At 37.2% G+C, this 25,573-nt stretch overlaps 1 protein-coding gene across 1 annotated transcript in view; it reads left to right on the top strand.

The window, feature by feature from the left end:
• THSD7B (thrombospondin type 1 domain containing 7B) overlaps positions 1-25,573 on the top strand; it is a gene marked incomplete at both ends in the record, with an annotated part of 715,794 nt that overhangs the window by 171,914 nt on the left and 518,307 nt on the right. The window contains one exon of the mRNA XM_080799662.1: positions 13,856-14,101. Coding sequence (XP_080655788.1) covers positions 13,856-14,101 — 246 coding nt within the window. The remainder of the gene's footprint in view (positions 1-13,855; positions 14,102-25,573) is intronic.

A 25,573-nucleotide genomic window follows, 5' to 3' on the forward strand; every position in this document is an offset into this window, starting at 1 on the left:
GTCTTGTTTCACCTTTGTTTCTACTGGATCCTTTATTTCTGCCCTCTATTTCCTTCCTTCCCTTTATGGCCTCATCTCTAAGTCCTACCAGCCATTTTCTCCCTCTGTGATTCTCCCCCAGGAATGCTTCTCCAAACTGCCACTTCCAGGGCCCTTCTCTGCATCTATATCTGAACTACCAAGTTCTGACCTGTGTTCTGTATTTTGAACTTATTAAGTAATCTGTTAGAACTTTTCTACTTACATATAATTTGAAGGGTGTGTGTGTGTGTGTGTGTGTGTGTTCATATTCTCTGTATCTAGCAATGGTGAACACAAGGGTCATGTGTGGTTTGATTTTTCTTGTTATTGATCATTTTTTGGTGCAATAGCGGTGGGAGAAATTCAGCATCAGGCAACTGCCAATGCTCTCCAAATCTGGAAGTCATGATAGGCACTTTTTTTCCCCCAATGCATTGCCAGATCTTATAAATTTGGGTTTGTAACCAGAAGAATTCTCACATGGATTACCTATAAACATAATTTTCCCCTAAAAGACAGGGGTTTAATTTTAATTTTGACCATTCTAGTACTTTTCTTTGTACCCATTAGGGAAAAAAAAAAGAAGGCATCAATTTACTTCTCTGTAAAATGAGGGTAATGTCTAAGATTTTTTAGGTCATTGCTGATAATTGCTTTTATCTCTGTTTATACACATATTTGTAAGTGTGTACTAACATACTATTCTTAGTATTCTAAGAAATTTGGAGAAAATAAAATCCATTTTGTTCTGGGACTTGCACATTTTAAATCTATGTTGAATTATGTTTTCCAGTAACAGGAAATGACTGCAGTACTAAAAACATTCCATTTCAATATAATATCACTCTCAAGGATATTCCTTCTACAAATTTCATACCTGTGTGCTTATCTTATGTTTACAGCACAATTTCTTTAACTCACCCAAGCAATTGAACAACTTATTTAAAATACAATCTCACATTGTTATCATAGTATTAGTGTATGATGTTAGTTTTATAACCTTTTGAAAAGTTTAAAATCATATAAATAAAAATTAGAAATTAAGAGGAAACTTTTTAGGTCAGAGAGGGAATGGGATGACGCACTCAAAATATTAAAAGGACAAAAGATGTCAACTAAGAATTCTATACCTGTTGAAGCTGTTCTTCAGAAATGAAGGAGAGATAAACATTTTCTCATACAAACAAGAGCTGAGGGATTTATTTATTACCACCAAATCTGCCTTATAAGAATTGCTAACGAGAATTCTTTGAGCACAAGTAAGCAGAACTAATTAACATCATGAAAACAATTAAGAAAAAAGAAGCAAAAACAAAAAAACAAAAAAATACCCCACATTTAAAGCTCACTGGTAATGATAAATGTATAGTCATAGATAGATTTTGCAATATGAGAACAGTGATGCATAACTCATTTTGCAACTCTAGTTTAAAAGTTATAAAAGAACACAGCAAAAATAGTGACTACAGTAATCTCTTATTAGTTACTCAGTATTAAAAAAATATAGATTATAACATCAATAACCTAAAATGGAAAGGGGTGAAGAAGGAAGAGTAAAATTTATGAATTCTATTAAAGTTATTAGTTTTAAAAAGAGGATGCTGTAAATTTAAGGTATTTTATGTAAGTCCTTGCGGGCCCCAAAGGAAAATCCTGTAGTAATTATAGAAAAAAACTTGATGAAGACAAAGCATACTGACCAAAAGACATCAAAACACATACAAAAAAGACAGTGAATCAGAAATAAGGAACATTGAATCTACAAAGCATCAGAAAACAATTAACAAAATAACAGCAGTAAGTCTTTACTTAACAATAGTTACTTTAAATGTAAGACATATAGAGTGGCAGAAAGGATAAAAAAACAAGATCAATGAAAAGCTACCTAGAAGAGACTCACTTTAGCCCTAATGATACATAGACTGAGAGTGAAGGGATGGAAAAAGATATTTCAAGCAAATGGCAATCAAAAAAAAAAAAAAACAAAAAAACAAAAAACAACACAACAAAAAGAGGGTAACTTATATCAGAAAAAAATAGACTTTAAACTAAAAATGGTAAAAAGAGACAAAGAAGGGAGTGCCTTTGGCTCAGGTCATGATCCCAGTGTCCTGGGATTAAGTCCCACGTGGGGCTCCCTGCTTAGCGGGAAGCCTGCTTCACCCTCTCCCACTCCCCCTGCTGTGTTCCCCCCTCACTGTCTTTCTTTCTGTCAAATAAATAAAATCTTTAAAAAAAGAGAGAGAGACAAAAAGGTCGTTATATAATAATAATTGGGTTAATACATCAAGAATATATAACAATGGTAAATATTGAGTGTGTCCAGTATTGGAACATCTAAGTATATAAAGCACACACTAAGAGCTAAAAGGAGGAATAAACAGTAATAGTTACGAACTTTAATATCTCTCTGTCAACAATGTATAAATCATCCAGACAGAGAATCAATAAAGAAACAGCAGATTTGAGCTGCATTATAGACCAAATAGACTTAACAGTTACACCAGAGCATTCTATCCAACAACAGCAGAATATACATTGTTTTCAAATAAACATTGAACATTTTGTAGGGTTTTATAGAGCATGTGTTAGGCCACAAAACAAGTCTTAGAAAATTCAGGAAGACTGAAATCATACAAAGTATCTTTTCTAACCACAGTGGCAGGAAACTTGAAATAGTAACAAGAAGAAAATTAGAAAATTCACAAACACATGGAAATTTAAACAGCACTCTCCTGAACAACTAGTGGGTTGAAGAAGTGAAAGGGAAAATTAAAAAAAATGTTTCTTAAGGCAGACAAAAGAGGAAAAACAACATCCATAACCTATGGGATGCAGCAAAAGCAGTTCTAAGAGGGAAGTTTATAGCAGGATATGCCTGTATTAAGAAGCAAAAAATATCTTAAATTATCAAGCTAACTGTACACTTTAAAGAACATGGGAAAGGAGAGCAAACTGACCCAAAGTTAGTGGAATAAAGGAAATAATATATATCAGAATAGAAATAAATGAAATAGACAACAGAAAAACACTGGAAAAAAATTAGTGAACATGGTTGGTTATTTGAAAAGATAAAGAAAATTGACAACCCCCCTAGATAGACTAACAAAGGAAAAAGGAGAAAAGTCTCCAATTTAGAAAGTATAAATGAAAAAGATGTTACAACTGATACCAGAGACATTGAAAAGATCATGAGGGGCCACTATGAATAGCTATAATCCAACAAACTGGACAACCGAGAAGAAATGGAAAAATTATCAGAAACATTCAATTTACTAAGACTAAATCTAGAAACAGACCAATTACTAGGGAGGAGATTTAGTGATTTTTAGTAAAAAATCACTCAACATAATAAAGCCTAGGACTAGATGGCTTCACTGATGAACTTTACCACACATTTGAACAAAATCAACAGCATTCCTTCTTAAGCTCTTCCAAAAAATTGAAGAGGAAGGAACCATCCCGAACTCATTTTATGAGGCTAGCACTATCCTGATACCAAAACCAAGAAAGGACACTGCTAGAAAAGAAAACTATAGGTCAGTATCCTTAATGAATACTGATGCAAACATTCTCATGAAATACTAGCAACCTGAAATTAGCAACACTTTAAAAGGATGGTGTGATGTGATCAAGTGGGATTTATTTTAGGATGTAAGCATGTTTTAATGCACCAATCAATGTGATACATCACATTAATGTAATGAAAAAAAAAAGAATCATATGATCATCTCAATGGATGCAGAAAAAGCATTTGACAAAATTCAACATCTATTCATGATAAAAATTCTTAATAAATTAGGTATATAAGAAACATATTTCAATATAGTAAAGGCATTATATGAAAAGTCCACAGCTAACATCTTACTCAATAGTGAAAAGTTGAAAGCTTTTCCTCTAACATTAGAAACAAGACAATGGTGTCCTCTCTTATTGCTTCTATTCAACACAGTACTAGTAGTCCTAGCTGGAATAATCAGCTAATGAAAAAAAAAGTATCAGAATTAAAAAGGAAGGAGTAAAATTGTCTCTGTTTGCTGATGACATGTTTTATATATAGAAAATCCTAAAGATTCAGACAAAAAAAACCTGTTAGGTAAAATCAATGAATTCAGTAAAGTTGTAGGATACAAAATGAACATTCAAAAATCAGTAACATTTCTATACTTAAACAACACAATTTTAGAAAAAAATAAGTCAATCCCATTTATAACAATGCCAAAACCAATAAAATGTTTAGGAATAAATTTAACTAAGGAGTTTAAAGATCTCTGTGCTGAAAACTATAAGACACTGATGGCTAATTAAAGAAGCCACAAAATTGTAAAGGTATTTCATGTTCATAGGTTAGAAGAATTACTGTTTTTCAAATGTCAATACTACCAAAAGCCTTTTATAGATGATGCAATCCCTATGAGGATTCCAATGGCATTTTTTTACAGAAATGGGAAAAAAAATTCCAAAAGTTTATATGGATCATAAAAGACCCCAAAGAGGGGCGCCTGGGTGGCTCAGTGAGTTAAGCCTCTGCCTTCTGCTCAGGTCATGATCCCAGGGTCCTGGGATCGAGCCCCACATCGGGCTCTCTGCTCAGCAGGGAGCCTGGTTCACTCTCTCTGCCTGCTTCTCTGCCTACTTGTGATCTCTGTCTGTCAAATAAATAAATAAAATCTTAAAAAAAAAAAAAAGACCCCAAAGAGCCAACAAAATCATGAGAAAGAAGAGAAAAGCAGGAGGCATCACACTTTTGTATTTACAGCTATACTATAAAGCTCTAGTCCTCGAAACAGTATGGTACTGGCATAAAAACAGGTAAATAGACCCATGAAACAGAGTTAAGGGCCCAGAAATTAACCCAAATATATATGGCCAAGTAATATTTGACAGTGGAGCTACGAATACTCAATGGAGAAAAGACAGTTTCTTCAATAAGTGGTACTGGGATAATTGGGTATTCATATGTAACAGAATGAAACTGCATCTATATTTTACACCACTCACAAAAATGACCTTGAAGTTGATTAAAGACTTAAATATAATACCTGAAACCATGAAAATCCTACAAGAAAACTGAAGAATTAAGCTCCTTGACATGGGTGTTGGTAATGATTTTTTAGATACAGCACCATAAGCACAAGTAACAAAATTTAAAAAATGCATAAGTGGGACTGTATCAAACTAAAAAGTTCTGCACGCAGAAGAAACTAACAACAAAGTGAAAAGACAAACAACAGAATGGGAAAAAGTATTTGCAAACTGTATTATCTGATAAGGGGTTAATATCCAAAAATATAAAGAATTCACAGGGCTTACTACATACCTACATACCCCAGTTGCAAAATGGGTAAAGGACCTGAATAAGCATTTCTTCAAAGAAGATACCCAGAGGGCCACAGGTACATGAAAAGATGCTCAAAATCATTAGGGAAATGCAAATTAAAGCCACAGTGAGTATCACCTCACGTGTGTTAGAATGGTTATCATCAAAAAGATAAGAGATAACAAATGCTGGTATGGATGTGGAGAAAAGGGAACCCTTGTGCACTGTTGATGGGATTGTAACTTGGTATAGCAACTATGGAAAGCAGTATGGAAGATTCTCAAAAAATTAAAAATAGAACTAAAATATGATGTATCAATTCCACTTCTGAGAATATATCCAAAGGAAATGAAAACACTAAGTTAAAACGATATTTTCACCCTCATGTTCATAGCAGCATATTTACAAGAACCATTCATGGACACAGCCTAAGTGTCCATCGATGGATGCATGGATAAGAAATTGTGGATTGTGGGATGTGTGTGTGCGTAAATAGATATACGCAATATATGTAATGTATAAGATATGTATAATTGAAAGTATTCAGGCTTAAAAAATGAGGAAACCCTACCATTTGTGAAGACACGGATGGACCTTGAAGGCATTATGCTAAGTGAAATAAGTCAGGCAGAAAAGATAAATACTATATGACCTCACTTACATATGTAATCTTAAACAAACAAAACCTCAAAGAAAAAGAGATCAGAGGGGCGCCTGGATGGCTCAGTGGGTTCAAGCCTCTGCCTTCAGCTCAGGTCATGATTCCAGGGTCCTGGGATCCAGCCCTGCATAGGGCTCTTGCTCAGCAGGGAGCCTGCTTCCCCCTCTCTCTCTGCCTGCCGCTCTGCCTACTGGAGATCTCTGTCTGTCAAGTAAATAAATAAATAAATCTACAACCCCCCCCCCCCAAAACAAAAAACAAAAAAATGAGATCAGACTTATGGTTACCTGAGGTGGAGGGTAAGAGTGAGGAAGAAATGGAGGAAGGTGGTCAAAAGATACAAGCTTCCAGTTTTAAGGTAAATAAGTACTAAGGATCAATGTACAGCATGACAACTATAGCTAACACTGCTCTTTGATATGTAAGGAAGTTAAGAGAGTAAATCCTAAGAGTTCTCCACACAAAGAGGAATTTTATTTTTATTTTTTTCTATTCTTCTAAGAAGATCAGCATTAGCTAAATCTAAAATGGTCATCTTTTCACAATAATGTAAATCATACCATCATAGTGTATGTTTTAAACTTACACAGTGGTGTTGTCAATTATTTTTCAATAAAACTGGAAAAAAATTGAAAGACATTTAATAGCTTAATTTTATTTTTATTGAGGATCAGAAAGAGAAAAGTTAAATAACTTAAGTATGGCCCTCTTAGTTATATATTCTAACCTAATATAAACATAATTTTTGTTAAACAAGACATCATTTACCTCAGGTTAATTTGGCCAAGTAAGGAGGTTATAGGAAAAAGGTAAACTCATAATCTCCCAGCTAAAATTTCTCAGTAATGCTTAGTATTCTTTCTTAGTAATTTTACAGTCTTGTATTTTCAAATTTGTCTTCCAGACATATGAAACTCTGCTTATTTGAATGTCTTTTCTTGCTGAATTTTATATTGTCATAGGCAGCCGACATTTTAGTCTGGTTTCTAAAGTGTCCAGGGATTTTATGTAAGACTAGCTAGGTGCCTGTTTTTTTCTTCATCAGGCTATAATTCTTATTTTCTTCTCAGATATCCCATTTAGTTTGGCTGGTGGCAGAAAAATGCCACTAGTTTGAAGTCAAAAATCACTAAAATTGATGGCATATATTCTATCTAATTTCTCAAATGTATTCTTTTTTTTAAGAATTTTCTCAGTTTTAGTTTATTTCTCCTCAATTCCCCATTTACCTTTTATTCCCTGGTGTCATTTTCATGATGTGATCTTGCAGTCATTCTGTAAGTTAGAATCTATAAGCTCTGGAAGCAACTGTTCCCTTGTTAGTCTGCTATGATTTGGGTAAGCTGCTACCATATGGATAGCAGTGTTCTTGCTAAATAATTAGAATTACTGTGCTTCCAAATGGCCCAAGTTAGTTGCAGTTTCACTTCTATAAAAATAACTTTTTAACTATATAGCATATTTTGGAAGTATTAAATTCTATAAATAAATATTATATAATGTAGAATAAGATTAGTGGAACTGAAAATAGTTCTACAATTTAATACTTTACTCATACATGTTTAATTACTTCTAGTCGGTAGTTTTTCCAGGTGTAGGGTAGATTTGGCTCTTCAAGAATTTGTTAACTTACGGATTGGATCATTTTGTGGCTTTAACAAAGCTCTGTGTCAAATAACTTTTCAGGCTTCTTGTTAAATATGGCAAAACGAACATAATCATTTATCACTGCTGTATTCTAAAACCCCACTTAACTAACAGTAAAGGAATAAAAAAGACATAAACTCTCAAGGACAAATATAATAGGAACGGATATGACAGCTAAATAGAAATGTCAACAAATTTTGGGAGCTGGAAAGCAGATGGATGAGCAGTAATTTACCTAGCAGAGTGGAAAAAGCTGAAACCTCCCTTCCAGTTGGAAGATCTGCAAGAAGCAAATCCATTTATATGGCACAGATGTACGAGACACAAAGCTACGTGTTTATCACATTTTTACCTCTTTCACAGCACATGGAAAGACATTTCACCGTCTTCTTTGCAGTTCTGTTCGACCTATTTGATTGATTTGGCCAATGAAATGCAGACCGAAGTAATGTAAGCCACTTCTAGGCTAAAGTTATAAATCACTTTTGGCCATCCTCTTACTCTGTCTTTCCTTTCTAAGGGTGAACTTGGCCAAAATTAGCAAGACAGGAAACAACGTGTGTTGGAGAGGATGTGGAGAAAGGGGAACCCTCTTACACTGTTGGTGGGAATGCAGGTTGGTGCAGCCACTTTGGAGAACAGTGTGGAGATTCCTCAAGAAATTAAAAATAGAGCTTCCCTATGACCCTGCAATTGCACTACTGGGTATTTACTCCAAAGATACAGATGTAGTGAAAAGAAGGGCCATCTGTACCCCAATGTTTATAGCAGCAATGGCCATGGTCGCCAAACTGTGGAAAGAACCAAGATGCCCTTCAGCGGACGAATGGATAAGGAAGATGTGGTCCATATACACTATGGAGTATTATGCCTCCATCAGAAATGATGAATACCCAACTTTTGTATCAACATGGATGGGACTGGAAGAGATTATGCTGAGTGAAATAAGTCAAGCAGAGAGAGTCAGTTATCATATGGTTTCACTTATTTGTGGAGCATAACAAATAACATGGAGGACATGGGGAGATGGAGAGGAGAAGGGAGTTGAGGGAAATTGGAAGGGGAGGTGAACCATGAGAGACTATGGACTCTGAAAAACAACCTGAGGGTTTTGAAGGGGTGGGGGTTGGGAGGTTGGGGGAACCAGGTGGTGGGTATTAGGGAGGGCACGTATTGCATGGAACACTGGGTGTGGTGCAAAAACAATGAATACTGTTACGTGGAAAAGAAATTAAAAAAAAAAAAAGGTGAACTTGGAAGCCATGTGTTCTGGATGGTGAATATATAAGATGGACACAAGCTGGATCTTTACGTCTTCAGGCAGAGTACCTTCTAGGACAGTCTGCACTGAACTATATACAGAAGGAGAATGACCAGTTATTTTATTAAATCATTCAGATTTCAGGACTTGCTCCCACACTATAGCCTATTTGATTCTGACTGATACAAAGTTCTTGGAAGACTTGACAGTTATAGGCACTAAGTAACTCAGAATAAATGTCCTCACTAGGCCTAAAAGTTACTCCTTAACCTGCAGAATGTAGTGTAAGTGTGAAAATCACTCTGATTTGCAGATGGGTTGAAAATCCATGAATAGTTTGTGAGAGGGCCCTGACAACTCCCTTCCTCCAGCCAGCTTTCATAGAACTAACAGCCAGGTCTCTACAAGGAAGCAAGAGATAAGGGAATTAGCACCCTGGGAAAAAGGTGAGCATTAGTCATTCTGCCATAATGGATAAGCAGTGTGAATGGCCAATTCACAGTATAGGATGTCTGAATAGTCATTAAGGATGTGAGAAGAATATAAAACTCAATGTAAGCTCAAAAAACAAATGTACTTTCTTTATATTAAAAAAAAAAAAAAACCACCACCACCACCAAAACCAACCAACCAACCAACCAAACTCAAGTCTGATACACCTTTTGAACATGTAAGAAGGGAAAAATCTCACAATACCTAGTGCATTTGATTATATGACTATTTATGGCCCAACGCAGGGCAAATATACTAAAGAAAATATTTTACACATGTGTAGTACAGAGACATATAAAAAGAGGTTCAATACATAATCCTGTGGATTTGCAAGAAATTAAACACAACTAAAAAGTATACTAATGGGAAAATGAATAAATGAATTGCTAAGGACTCATATTGGGATATTACTAATAAAAATGAATGCACACTATCTGTGTTTATCAACATGGATAGATCTAAAAGTCATTAAGTAAGGAAAATAATTTCCAGAAATAATGTTTAATAAAACATTTATGTAAAACTTTTAAAAACATGCAAGACAATGAATGCTATAGATATTTATGAACATATACTCATTTAGTTAAAGTATAAAAACATTGTAGAGAATAATAATTTCAGGATAGTGGCTGTGTCTGCAGAAGAGAGCTAGAGATAGGATTACAAGTAACACAAGGAACTTTACCCTAAATTGTAATTTTTTATTTCATTTAATGAAATTTGTCATAAATATTAACCTTTGCTAGTAAAGTCTAGGAGTATATATTATATTATTCTACTTTTCTGAATATTTGAGATAATATTTTATGTGATTTTTTAAAAAGATTTTGTTTATTTATTTGAGATAGAGAGAATGAAAGAGAGAGCACGAGAAGTGGGAGGGTCACAGGGAGAAGCAGACTCCCTGCCAAGCAGGGAGCCCAATCCGGGACTCGATCCTGGGACTCCAGGATCATGACCTGAGTGGAAGGCAGCCGCCCAACCAACTGAGCCACCCAGGCGTCCCTAATATCTTAATATTATTTTAAAGCAGTACCTGAAGTGTTGATGAAAGAGAGATACTTTTCTGTTGAGTTTTATCTTCTAAGAATTTCTGTCCTTATTTTCTAAATAAAGAGATTTCCCTACATTTCCAGAGGAAATAAGAATTACTAGAGTAATTTTTTGTTTCAGTGATTTCCTTTACAGTGAATGCTTGTGAAGTAATTTACAAATGACAACGTGTTCTGTAAATGTCAAGGAGGTATAATTACCGTAGCATCTTTTTTTTAAAAAGACAAATCCATACTATGTCTGTTTTATTAAAAAGACACACCGCCTTCTATGAAAGGACTGATTCCATTTCAGTGTGTAGACAATAATATTTGTCATGGGCTTTAGTTTAGTAGGTTTTTCCACTTATACTAAAAGTGACTACAACTATGTTGGGTGCGGGTGAGTAAATCACATTTTATTATAGTTTTTTCCTGCAGATAATGAAACTAAGCAGCCAAGAGAGACTAAGGTCATACTATTGTAATGTGATGCAAAATTCAGGACCCAGATATTTCTTATTCACCACTTAGTGCTTGCCTACCTATTCCAGTAAAATGGAATCTTGAAGATCAAAGTAGACCAGGTTCCACTGTGGTACCTTTTAAGACTTTTTTTTAAACTAAGAAGGCATATTTGTGAAAATAATGTTAAAAATAAGTGAATATATGATGAGTGGAGCATATGCTCTTCCTAATTCCAAAAATTAGGATCCTTTTTCAAAGACGTGAAAGACCCTGATTAATCCCTGCAATTCCTGGGGGGTCTTGTTATCCATTCTACTGAGCAGTAGGGAAAGTCGTTTCAGGGAAGATGAGCAACAGAGAGTCAAAGCTGGTAAATGGGAAGAAGCAAACCACCACTTAACCTGTAGACAGAGAACTGCATAATGTGGGACCTTCTTTATAAAAGGGAGAGGAAAGTCTGTCTTGGAAATTGAGACTTTTTTCCTAAAAACACACAAATTGAAAAACCCCATTATATTCCGTATTATGGTGCTAGGGCTGCCTTAACAAAGTATCACTGACTGGGTGGCTGACACACAATGGAAATTATTTTTCTCACTGTTCTGGAGTCTGGAAAGTCCGAGATCAGTTGGTTTCTTCTGAGCCCTCTCTGCTTGGCTTGTAGACAGCTATCTTCTCTCTCTGTCTTCACACAGGCTTCCTTCTGTGTGTGCCTATGTCCTAAGCTCTTCCTAGGACACCATTCATACTGAGTTAGAACCCATCCTGGTGAGCTCATTTTTAGTTAATTACTTCTCTAAAGACTCTTCAAATATGCACGTATTATGACGTACTGACAGTTAATACTTGAATATATGAATTTGGAAGCCAATAACAGTTCCTGAAGAGTGAAGACCTAGAAACTTCTTCATCAACAGGTTTCCATTGTGTTACATAGCAAAAGAGATGGTCCTCTTACTCTACACTCAACCATGCCCAGAATTAGTACATTCTGACATAGATGGGGCGTTTTCAAGAGAGGTTCTTCCTATTGTGTCTTCACTCGAAGCTTCCAAAATGTTACATGGGAGTGAGTAATGGTAGTGAGGTCTATTTTGCCTTTTTCATTCTGAAGGGAATAATGTGATCTAAATAGACTTTATGTATACACATACACACGACCAAAGGTTCATCTTACGTTATTAAGACTTCTGAAAAATCACATGAATTCTCTGTGCCTTTATAAGGATATCAATATGGAAATCTCACTATAATTTACATGAATTTGAGCGTGTTTTATTCTCTCCTGCCCCTCACCTTCTATAATCCATTTCTCTTTTGGTGGCTCCCTTAACATATTTTTGTTTATCAGGAACATGGAATCATTTTAATACATCTCTCTTTTTTAAACACATGCAGAAGAACCATTACCAAAGTCTGACTATAGCTCATTACTCCACCAGTTTTCACAGGCCCACTTTTGGAAGTCAGTATTTGAACATATATTGACTTATATTCCTGTCAAAATCATTCTTTCCTTCCCCAAGATAATGGAGGACTTTCATAGAATAAGGCAATGGCTAACACCAAAAAAATGGGAAAAAAAAGAATGCCAATTAATATGTGAAGCATTATCTTCTTATAGGAGTTTAATTGATTTTCCTCCACTTAAAATTATTTAATGCTCAAGTAAATCTGAATTTCTTAGTCCATGATATGAAGCCTTTCCAGACTTACTTTTGAAGAACCCACATACCTAATATTTATCCACTTTCCTTCTTGAACTTTATGCTTTATAAATGGACAGATTTTTGACAGTTGACAAGTTGGCTTTTACTTACCCTCTTTGGTGTGCATATAAATGTTTAACCCCAGTTCTTGGGGGTTTGGGCTTCAGGATAGAGTGGGGGTGGTGGACTTGATTTGTAACATTTGTTGATTTCTGTTATGTAAATACTCCTGCCATGGCCAATTTTAAGCTATCTGCATGAAATCAGCTAGCTTGCAAAATTCCTAAAAATTTATTAGTTAGTTCTTATGAAACAGTACCTCTACTGCTTATAGACCACTGGTTTCCATCCTCACAAAATTTTATATCAAGATTTCACATATGCTATTTCATTGACCTAAAATAGTCTTCCTTCTGTGCCAGAGAAGTTCCCATTAATCTTTAAAAGAAATGCAGCTCTAATGTCCTTCACTCTTAGAACCCCCCCTCAGCCCCACCCATCCCCCCAGCCTTCCTAAGTGGTCCATCACTGCCTCATCAACTTTCCCCCTCATTATTATAAGTGCTTTTATGTTGAAATCATCAGATTATCCCATTATGCTACCTTCTTATTTATCTGTTTCCCAATTAGATTGTTAGTATTAGATAGCACCTGAATTTTGCAAATGAGGAAATTGATGCTCAGAGCCTAACAGTGTGGGGAAAACATGATACCACATTTGTTTATTTTTCTTTTTATTTATTTTTTCATAGTTACCTGTATCTTTGTTTGACTGTAGACAAATGGTTTAGCCTTTCTGAGTCTATTTTCTGCAGATGGAGATAATAACATGTAAACACATGAGATTGTGGTGAGAAAGTGCCTGTGAGATGCAGCCCAGTGTGTGACACCTGGGAGCCAGTCAACAAATGGCAACTCTAGGTTATATTAGAGGTGAAAGCAAAGGAGAAGAAGCTCAGTTATTTCTGATAATGCTTCAGGCAAAGTTCAGGGTGGGCTCATCTTACATGTGTGTCTTGCTAGAGTGAAATAACTTCACAGTTTCAGAAAAAATAGAGCATGCAATCTTAAAATGGATATTCTTCATTATTTTATCATGATGCCTCTAACATTTTTTTAAAGTCCTTTTGAAAGTTCGTATCAAATTTTAGGTTGTTTTTTTTTTCCCCTCATAACAGGCACTTCATAACATTGGTTGCATCTGTTTAATTTATGCCCTATGGTTTTTTGCTTCTGTTCTTTCAGCCTTTGCGTGCAAGACTCCTTCCCTTTGACTGTCCAGTCTTGCATCATGCCAAAAGATTGTGAAACCAGTGAGTGGTCCTCCTGGAGCCCCTGCTCCAAGACGTGTCGTTCAGGAAGTCTCTCACCAGGATTTAGAAGCAGGCGCCGGAATGTGAAGCATGTTGCTATTGGGGGTGGAAAGGAGTGCCCTGAACTTCTCGAGAAAGAGGCCTGCATTGTTGAAGAACTCCTACAGCCATGTCCCAGGTATTGTGTGTTCTTTGGCATGAGTATTCAGTGTTCCGTATGACCTCATTTTATGCGGGGTAGGGATGTTAACAATACTAACAGTAGCTGCGACTCATAATTGTTGAGTCTTTACTCAGTATTGACAGCCACACTAAGCAGTATGGCACAGTGGGTCAAGAGCATGGACTGTGTTGATTCCCTGGGCTCTAATCCTATTTCTGTGACTTTCTGAATTTGTGAATTTCTGCAAGTAACTTAAGTCTAGTGCCCTAGTTTACTCATCTACTAGCAGTATGTACTTCATTCAACAGTTGGCACATGATAAATGCTTAGTAATCATTGCTTATCATTACCTGACATGTCACACCTGAATTTTATGATAACCTAAAAAGCTTTTCGTAACATCTTCATTTTGCAGATGAAACTGTTGATGCTTAAATAGTTTTTGAGGTTACATAGATAGAGGGTGGCAACACCCTGATTCTAATGCAGTTCTGTCTCGAAAGGTTACTGCCACCTTATGGCCTCATTTCTAATACAGAGTCCATAAGGAGCCAGAGGATGTTGGGTAAAGGCTTGACCTTGATTAGTAGCTGTGTTGCTTATATTTTGCCTGACTATATGTATAGCCCTTGGTGAAGACCTCCAGTGTATTTTTTCTCTGGATTGTTGGCTCATGGTGGCCAGGTTTGATAATGACAGAAGTCATTTGGGACTACCTAGCTATTCAGAAGACTTCTGGGAATAAATTTGTGGTAATTCCTGCTGTACGGCTACCCTGGACTCTATCTGTTAAATATATAGCTATTTTAGATAGCCCTTTTCTTTAGTTTCTTATAGTTTATAAGATTCGAGAATTCCTTTCCTGGTGAGTAAAATGAGGCCAAAAAAATACAGCTTCTTGCAGAAATTAAACAAAAAATTAATCAAACTTAACAGGCATTGTTGATGGGCTTAGCTATTCCTTACATCTGAAGTAATATGTCAGGGGTAGAGGAATAAAGAGGTAATTTCTTGTTGTCAGAATCTTAGCCACTCACTTCCTCCACTTCACCATTGAAATCAGTGTAGACTCAACTCCTTATGTACTGACTGTTCATTTTTTACCAGTATGCCCCTTAGAGTCATATCATTCCATACCTCAAAAGCAGAAGAGGTAGGTATAGTTTATGATCCTATACAGATTAACTTGGTCTCACAGAATTCTCCCTAGTTGTGTTGAGTATGTGTCCATTCTTTAAAAATACTGATATTGAGGAAAGAATGAGACTGGAAATGATATAAAGCCTGAAATCTTTGTTCCTTTTGATTTTGGATAGACTTGTATTAAAATTGCATCACCATCGTTTATTAATTGTGTGTTTTGGGGCAAGCTGTACAACCTCTCTAAAGCATTTCCTTCCTCAATAAAATGTGTCTATATTATACTGCCTGTGTTGAGGATTGAATACATACAGTCTAGGTATGTGAAATGTTAGTCTCAGTGCTCAGCACATGGGAGACACTACAAAGATGGCAACCCTTTTTGTTGCTGTTTGCAGGTTTGTTCATTTCCTCCAGAAAGAGAATCCCTCCTTTCCTTGCAGTAATTTAATGGGATAGGAAATTATTTCTGTGTAATGTAAAATCTTTTTCTCTATGGAGGCATAGTTCAGAAGGGTTCTCAATGTTAGGCTTCCAGAAACAGAATCTGGGTTTAATAATAAGCTTGACATTGATTCCTTTTTTCTTTATTCCTTTCATGGAATGGATAGTGCCCTCTTCCAGATACTGATTTATATACAGACCTCCCCCCTCCACCTTTTTTCTCTTTGTTAAAAATTATTACAATTCTCTTGGGAATCAGAGAAGTTCCTGTGTGATGATCAGGAAGAAGTTGAATTGCATCTACATTTTTTAAATAATGACTACTTTTTATTGAGTACCTACTGTTCGCCAATAAGTATGTCAGAGTTTTAACAAAGATTATTTAGAAGAACTTTAAGTTTATCATCAAAATGGGACACATATAGTAAAAGTGACGTAGATCGGTAATGTTCAGATTCAAATTGAAGTCTATTTGGCTTCAAAATCAGTATTTTTTTTATTACTTTCATGATAGTCAAAGCAAAGACACATACCTAGATCAGGGTATGTATACACATAGTTGTGTGTTCATATGTATCAAGTTTTCTAACAAAATAATGTGGAATGGTAGTAATTCAAGATGTATCCAAGATGAATTTCTTTATTGATCTTCATTTGATTCAACCTTAACATCTGAAAATAGGTCTGACAAATTTCATTGGCAATGAACCTGGCCCTCTAGTTCTGGTGTTTGGAAATGTTACTGAATTTGATATTTTTAAAAACCATCTCAAATAGTGAATTTGTAGGAAATAGGAGTCCTTGAAAACTCACTGAATACCAACCAGGGTTTCCTAGGGAGAATGATGTGTTAGCTACTGATTCCAGGAGAATGCATAAATAACAACAGAATTAACATTGGCTGACATTCTTGTTTGTCTGAAATCTGAGCTGTGGCCTCTACCACAGGAAAGCATAAAGGCTGTGTACTAAGTTTGTTTCTAGTGTGATATTGGTGACTAAAATTCACTGTGAACAAGGGAAATGGAAACAAAAATCTATTAGGGAACAAAAATTCCCATTTCTCCTTTCCCAGAATTCACGAGCAATTCCTATACATCAAGCAATCTAATTCACCATATTTCTCCCCAGCAGGAAAATGTACATTTCTGTGACTTTGCATCGTGGTTTTTTTTTTTTTTTTTTTAATCTCCGAGAATGCAGTTTGGCTTTTACCCTTCCACCATCTGTGCTGTAAGAGACGTGTTCATCCATTCAATAAATGTACCTTGACCTTTTGGTTATGTGCCAAACACTATGTTTAGTTCTTGCAATACCTCAGAGAACAAAATAGTCAAAATCCTCTCCCCTTCATGGGGCTTAATTTTAGTGAAGGTATACCAAATAAATATAATAAATAAGCTATATACTGTGTGCATGAGCTGTGGGAGAAAAAAATACATTAGAGTTGCTGTGATGCTGTGATGTGGGTTCAGCTCAGGTTACAGAACTAGACTCATTTGAACAAGCAGGATGTGGTGAGGGAACTTGAAAGAAGTGAGGAAATTAGCGTTTCAGATAACTAGGGGAATATTCCACGAAAAGGGAAGAGCTAGAGAAGTACCTGAGGTCCTACATACTAATATTGCTCAAAAAATCCTTTAGTTGCCTGGCTTTGGGGCTACTCTTCTTACCAGCTGGACTCCACTGGTTGGCCTTTTATCTGTAAACACTATGGAGGCTAGTCCCTGAGGTGTGATCCAATGAAAGGAATGGTCACCAAGAGGAACCCATTCTAGAAGTGTTCCCTGAGACCAGAACACTTCGGAAGTTCCTTGGGGGCAACTGGCTTAAATAAACTTGAAAAGAGACAGAAGCTAGTCTGTGTTATGCTACCATGGTAAGTTAGAGAACTGTAAAGAAGTTGGCATACTACAGCCTTATGTTTGTTTCAAGAGTTTGTTTTTAACCAAGACATTTATAGACTCCAAGAACCCCCTTCATTCTGCATTACAATCTACTTGTAAGTTTATGGCCTCTTCCAACATAACACTAAGCATTCACATTGTATATTATGAGGTGGGCTTAGAAATGAGAGAGAGGATGCATCTTTTTGTTCCTTGCCACCTTTTCTCTTGGCATGTTTATCTCCTGTCATTAGGCATCATGATCTTAGGCATTTATGTCATTCTCTACCTCCAAACATTGAAAGATATGTGTTTTATAAACTACCTTGGTCCTTGTGTCTTTTTTTAATGTCCTCATTACCATCTGAAGTATTAGATCCTACATCTCAACTCAGAAGATGGTGAAAAGCATTCTCAGACAATAAATAATAAGGTGGCCCTGTTTACTAGATAGTATAAGGAAAGCATTTTAAATGCTTAATGTTGGATAACTGAGGCATGACCTGATGCTGAAACAGCGGTGTCTCCAGATCCCTTGTGTTGACTGAGAGGCCCATTCTGGCTAAAGACACTATAACATACAAGAATATAGGAAAATGTCAATGTCTTTCTTGGAAGTGACACCTCAGATGACCCACTAGCATCTTCCACTACTTCACCGGGAGACAACAATTTTCATGCAAAAATGGCTGTTCTGCCTCTTAAATGGTCATTTAGAATCTGAAGTTGAATATAAGACAGCACCACTAAAAGGTGACAGTGACCAATGTAGGTTAAAACTCCCATGAGGATCTGAAGGCGGAGACAATTACATGTACTACGTGATGTAGCTGTACAGAAAAGCCCATTTGTAAAACATTGTTTCAACTCTTGGATCTGGCACTGAATAGCTGGCTCTTGTAACCCATCCCTCCTTGTCTCTGCTATGTATGAATTTATCCTTATTATGATCTATCTGTGCAGACTCATACAGAGAGTTGTGTCTGGGTTTCCTGCAGCCTACTTTGATTTGTTTCTATAACAACCCCCTGTGGCCAGCCTATTTGTCCCTAACATCTCTTTGAGGTGCTAAACCCAACTTTAGATTTTTCTCAATGAAATTCTTTTTCCTTTAAAAAAACTCTGGGGATTCATTGATGGATATTTCTGATATTGAAGCCAAGGATAGAGCTAAAGAAAAGGATGGCAGGCAAGACTTGGCTTGGCTGTTGGCCTCTTTTGCCCATTGGAACTGTGTCAGTGCTGGAACAGGGTTGGATTGTTGTGAAGAGATGTTGGTCCAACACCTGCTTCAGCCTGTCACTATGCTAATTGCTGGAGAATTCAGGAAACAGAAGACTTTCAGTCTGTGTTCACTTAGTTTGTGCATCTTGAGAATCTTGAAAAAAGATCTTCTTTGAATTATGATGGAGTTACCTCTTGAAATGTTGAAAAGATTGTAAGTAGAAACCTAACCTACCAAGCATCATAGCTTAACCTAGTCTACCTTAAATGTGCTTAAAAAGCTTATATCAGCTTATAGTTGGGCAAAATCATCTAACCGTAAAGCTCTTTTGTAATATTATTGAAGATCTCATGTAATTAAGTGAAAAACAGAATGGTTCACAGAATGGGTGCAAGTGTATCTGTAATTTACCCTTGTGATTACGTGGCTGACTGGGAGCTACGGCTTACTGCCACGGCCAGGCACCATGAGAATATTGGACCACATACTTACAAGTGAAAAAAGGTCAAAATTCAAAATTCAAAGTACGGTTTCTACCGAATGTGTATCACTTTTGCAGCACCACCAGTTCAAAAATTTGTAAGTTGTGCCTACATAAGTCCGGGACTCTCTGTAACATTACTCTTTAAAAACTAGATTATCTAGAACACGATCTCTATATTCTTTAAGAGTGGTTTTTTTTTTACAGATTTTATTTATTTATTTGACGGGCAGGTAGGAAGAGAGGCAGGTAGAGAGAGAGAGAGAGAGGTGGAAGCAGGCTCTCTGCAGAGCAGAGATCCGATGCAGGGCTCAATCCCAGGACCCTGAGATCATGACCTGAGCTGAAGGCAGAGGCTTTAACCCACTAAGCCACCCAGGTGCCCCTTTAAGAGTGTTCAATAGTTGGTAATGTTCTTACAAATCCTCCCATACCTAGGAATGTGCCTTTTTGTTTATTTACTTTTTTCCCAGAATGCGTAGCACTTATAAAAATGCCTGGTTCATTGTAAATGCGCAGAAAACAATGAATGAATGAACACTCGTATGTAGGGCAGTTCCAGAACAATATTATGCATAGGATACCTTCTTCCATGATTCTACTTATTTTATAGCATGTGTGAAGGATTCAAAGTCATTTCTTTTAAAGAGCAGCTGATATTGGCCTCGTCAAGGAGATTAAATAAGAACATCTACCCAGGGCAGGGATGGACACATGAAGCTTGATTTGACATGGTCCCCAATGGCTGCCTTGCTTCTGCTAACAGTATGTCTGGTTTTCCAGATAAGAAGTTTCTGTTTTCAGTAGGTTATAAGAGCAGCTCGGGAAAGGGTGAGGGATGAGATCACAGTCTGAATTTGTAAAAGTTTGCCTTCCAGAACAGAACGGCACGCCTATCATCTACCACATCTTCTGTATTTTCCCGTTGGTCATCTACTACAGCACTAATACCCTGTACATGATGGGAACTCCATACATTTTTGAAATGAATTAATGGGTTCATTAAGGTTGCTTCCTTTTTTTCCCCCTTTTCTTTCTCTCTCTCTCTCTCTCTCTCTCTCTGGTGTTTTTTTTTTTTTTTTAAACTGTTTTAATTAAGCAGGTTTCCTGCAGCACTTGAGGAGGAATGACTCAGTCATGACCTGAAGCCCTCAGGAGACTCTGCTTTAGACAAGAAACAATAGCTTCAAAGAATCTATAAATTGTTTCAACAGAAGAAGACTGATGCCTTTTTATTGAGTCTGTCTTTTACTGGTGCATATTGTTTCATGAGTCCCCATTGTGCCACTTTAAGTCCTCTTGGATGGAAGAGTCGTTCCCCTGTTAGTGTAAGAAAGTTAACGTACTGCTAAGTGCTGTGCAGAGCGATAGCAGTTTATTAATAATACATATGTGGAGTTAGGCTAGCAAAGCCATCTGCTGAAGGGCAAAGAGTTTTGCACTTCAGAGTAGCTTTCCATAATCAATAGTCCCACTCTATTCAATAAAAAATTACTAGAGCATAAAATATATAAAGCTTGATCCGTTCCCTTTATTTTAGTCGTCTGTTCAGCAAAAAATGACAAGTTAATTCTTTTCTAAATGCATTTACAACTTTAAAAGGACAACAGACTTATCATAAATTAGTCATGCTGTAGTACCCTGATTTTTAATATACACACATTTAATTTGAATACCTTGCACTAGGGTTTCAGTTCCAAGAGTGTTTGCAAATCTATATGTGCTTAGTCAAAACATGACCATTAACGAATGCAATTATTCTTTCAATCTGTCATCATTAAGTCACTTAAGATTCTATTCCATGTTGCTTTGCTTTAAATCCAAGTCTTCAGAAGGAGAAAAGAAATCCACACTTTGTAAGCAATTCCAAGCCTTGTGAAAGTGATAAAGCATACATTTTAAAGGGCAGAGGTTGCTATAAAACTCTGATGGGCCTGCCATCCTGTTGCTATTAGAATCACTTTGTGTCACATTAGTAGGATGGAGGTCTTTTAAAAATAGTCACTAACTGTGCCTACTTTTCTAATTTTGGCTTTGCTAATTTAGAATGTCTCTACTCATTGCTTCACAGCGATGAATCCATTCCTTACTCCTTCTGTCCTCCCCCTACCCTTCCATTTGAAGAAGAGTTTGAGTACAGGATTCCTTGAATTAGACAACATCACTGCCTGGAAGACAAGCTGGTTATCTTGGCGATTGAATTTGGGGACCTTGAACTGCTTTTCCTAGTCCAGAATTTGTCTCCTATATTCCTTAATGGGAATATGCATTTCTACCACTGGAAATTTTTCTTTGATTCAATCTTGGTTTCTTCTTTAAGCTGTGTGTACCTCCTTAGAATGATAGCATATTTAATATTAACTTTTTTATAATTTATCCAGTATTGTTAACATAGAGTATTATATTAGCTTCAGGTGCACAATATAGTGATTCAGCATCCGGTGCTCATCATGACAAGTGCGTCCCTAACTTTTAAAATATATCATTTATTGACCATTTCCCAAGAAGAGACTTACATTATAGGAAACATATGAGGAGACTGGGTACTGTGTTTCAGGCATGAGAGAAGGATTTGGAAAGCAGATTCTAGAAGGCAACTGAAGGAAAACGGAATTTCACAGTTACAGTATTTGCCCTGATATCCTGTTCTTCAGATGGAGGGGGAGAGGGTAGAAGGAGTAAGGAATGGATTCTTGTTCCCGTTCCTGGGCCGTCTCATTTAAGAATTCACAGCCCACAAATTGTGGTGCCAGTACTTGGGGAAAAACAATTTGGAATCATCTTCATGCCTCCCTTTCCCTCTCATCCCCATCTAATCCATTAGAAGCTGTCCCTACCTCACGGTGTATCCTGAACCTGTTCACTTCTCACCACATTCGCTTGACCACCCCAGCTGAAGCCACCATCATCCCTCCTAGATGACCAAACTCCTCCAAATTTGTCTCCCTTCTTTATATCCCCCCATGGTCTTTTCTTCACTCAGTAGCCAGGGTGATCCTGTAAAGATTTAAATCACACCAAATTATTGTCCTCTTCAAACCTTTGTAATGACTTCCTAGCTCATATGGAACGACACACTCCTAACTCTGGCCTACAAGGCTCTTTCATAGCCTGACTCCTGACTGCTTCTCATTTCCTTTCCCTCTTATCCTGACCCACCTGGCCCGGACATACTGGCTTTTGTGATGTCCCAGAAAGTGCCAAGCACTCTTCCTCCCTGAAACTTTGGACATGCTCCCCTCTCTGCCATTCCTGTGCTCATTCCCTCATGTTCTTCAGGATTTGGAGACTTCCCTGGTCATGGCCCCGAAATAGCTGTCCCCATCCATCTCTTTCTTCTCCTCATCATCTGATGCCACGTTACGTATGATGCATTTCTGTCTCTCTGCCCCACTAGAAGGCAATCTCCTCAAGGTCAGGAGCTTTGTCTTGCTCACTGCTATGCATTTCTATTATCTGAAATCTGGCCTGGCACATAGTTGGAGCTTAGGAGTTACTTACTGAAAGAAAGGATGGATGGATGTGTGGCTGCTTAAGGGATACACTTACTATTTGGGCAGGCCTATTTCTCTTTCTAGGGAGTCCTGTCTTTTAGCTCTCCCCCTGCCTGCAGTCTCTCTCACAGATCTGTATGTTAAATAAAATGCCCTTGTGTAAGTTGTTTTCCCTGTGCATTCAGTATTGAGTTACCAGCATTTCTCTTCTCAGAGGTTGGGAGTCCCAGAGCGGCTGTCAGCATGCTCTCTCACTAATAGTGGGCATATTGGAGTTCTCACATGAATGGATCATGACAAATTTGCCTAAGATTTAGAATCATCACGGAGCAGTGTGGAGAATTTGATTTCAGTCCTCTTTAAAAGGTTGTCTTCTGTAATTCTGAGTGGGAATTTTTATAATTAGAGACCATTTTATTTGGCTTATATATTATTATTATTTCTCTTTTAAACTTACAGTTATATCCTGAAAGTACTAACTCTGGCCCTGTGTAACGACAGAGCTCTAATTATAAATTGGCTATAAAATATTCTCAAAATGTAGTTTTTGTTTGAGACTGAAAGAAAAAAAAATATATTTTGGCAGTGTCAGATATCCTGAGTTAGTTGTCACTGACAATATGTTTGTCACCAACAAAGGGAGAGGGAAGGGTTTTTTGGCGGGGGAGGGTTGTTTGTTTTGTTTTGTTTTTTTGCTTCAGTCCAGAACACACTTCCTCAAACCAAGAGCAAGATTTACTTGTCCTCCTAGTAACTGGGCAGGTAACTACCTATTGGCAATTGAACTTATTTTCTATATCTTTTGATCAAGTTTCTTTGGTTTGCCTTTCACTCTTTTTATCTGTCATTTCATTAAAAAGATGTGCTTCAGAGTCAGATGAATCTAACTTTGAACCTTGCTCTTATATGATCTTGGAAGAATTACTTCTTGGAACCTTACTTATATGATCTTGGAAGAATTACTTCCTTTTTATTCCAATTATCCCATCTGTAAAAGGGGAAACCATATTTTCCTCATAGGGTTGTTGGGACAATTTAATGAGGTTACATAGCTCAGTTTGTTAGTGCAGTGCCTAGCACAGAATAGGCATCTAGAAGGTATTGGTTGCTGTTATTATTACTTGAAGGATATGTCGTGATACTCTAGGAGCTCAAATAAATTAATGCCTTGGCTATTGTGTTCAGCCAGAACTTTTTGAAAAGAGCAAATGGATCTTACACATTTGTAGGATAGGGATTGACTAATGTCTTTCATTCCATGCATGGCCCTCTTAATCTACTTGAGGCATTTCCACAATGGATTTCAAAGTGCCGTGTACCCATAGGAGGTAGGACTCTGGCCTTTGAAATTCCTATATTTCCTTCCTAACCAAAAGGACAAAATGAAGGTATGTTAAAAGGCAAGAGTTGGGAGAGAGAGGGTGGGGAAGGTCTTTGACAGGGACATCACTGTGGAAGAGAATGTCCCAGGCAGTCAGGGAGCCAGCTTGTCTGGAGGCTGGAGGACCATTGCTGTAACAGCTTCTAAAGGACAAAGCGAGTGCTGTTAGGCAGGAAGACTCCTGTGGTTCCTCATTCTGTCAGTTCCTGAAAAGACTTTGCCAGACTGAGGGAGTTCGGATGTTTAGTTTTCATGGTTGCAGGGTGATTTGTGAGTAAACATAGGTAATGGTTTTGAAACAAAGAGGATGAGCAAAGATGAAACACAGGCATTTAAAAAAGGAATATAGAAGTCCTTTCCTGGTGAGCATTTTCCCTTTGCTGCTTGCTGGGCTGGTGCTTTCTCTGAGGTGGTAAACAATTGAGATAGTGATAAATGCCTAATATTTCTTTTTTTTTTTTTTAATTTTTTTATTTTAATAAACATATAATGTATTTTTATCCCCAGGGGTACAGGTCTGTGAATCGTCTGGTTTACACATTTCACAGCACTCATCATAGCACATACCCTCCCCAATGTCCATTTCCCCACCACCCTCTCCCATCCCCCTTCCCCCCCGCAACCCTCAGTCTGTTTCTTGAGATTGAGTCTTTTATGGTTTGTCTCCCTCCCAATCCCATCTTTTCATTTTTTCTTTTCCTACCTCCCCCCAAACCCCCCCACCTTGCATCTCCACTTCCTCATATCAAAGAGATCATATGATAGTTATATTTCTCCGATTGACTTATTTCGCTAAGCATGATACCCTCTAGTTCCATCCACGTCGTCGCAAATGGCAAGATTTCATGTCTTTTGATGGCTGCATAGTATTCCATTGTGTATATATACCACATCTTCTTTATCCATTCATCTGTTGATGGACATCTAGGCGCTTTCCACAGTTTGGCTATTGTGGACATTGCTGCTATAAACATTCGGGTGCACGTGCCCCTTCGGAGCACCACGTTTGTATCTTTAGGATATATACCCAGGAGTGCAATTGCTGGGTCGTAGGGTAGCTCTATTTTCAGTTTTTTGAGGAACCTCCACACTGTTTTCCAGAGTGGTTGCACCAGCTTGCATTCCCACCAACAGTGTAGGAGGGTTCCCCTCTCTCCGCATCCTCGCCAGCATCTGTCATTTCTTGACTTGTTAATTTTAGCCATTCTGACTGGTGTGAGGTGGTATCTCATTGTGGTTTTGATTTGTATTTCCCTGATGCCGAGTGATGTGGAGCATTTTTTCATGTGTCTGTTGGCCATCTGGATGTCTTCCTTGCAGAAATGTCTGTTCATGTCCTCTGCCCATTTCTTGACTGGATTATTTGTTCTTTGGGTATTGAGTTTGATAAGCTCTTTATAGATTTTGGATACGAGCCCTTTATCTGATATGTCGTT

This window comes from Martes martes (genome assembly GCF_963455335.1).
Source record: "Martes martes genome assembly, chromosome: 3".
Lineage (NCBI taxonomy): Eukaryota > Metazoa > Chordata > Mammalia > Carnivora > Mustelidae > Martes > Martes martes.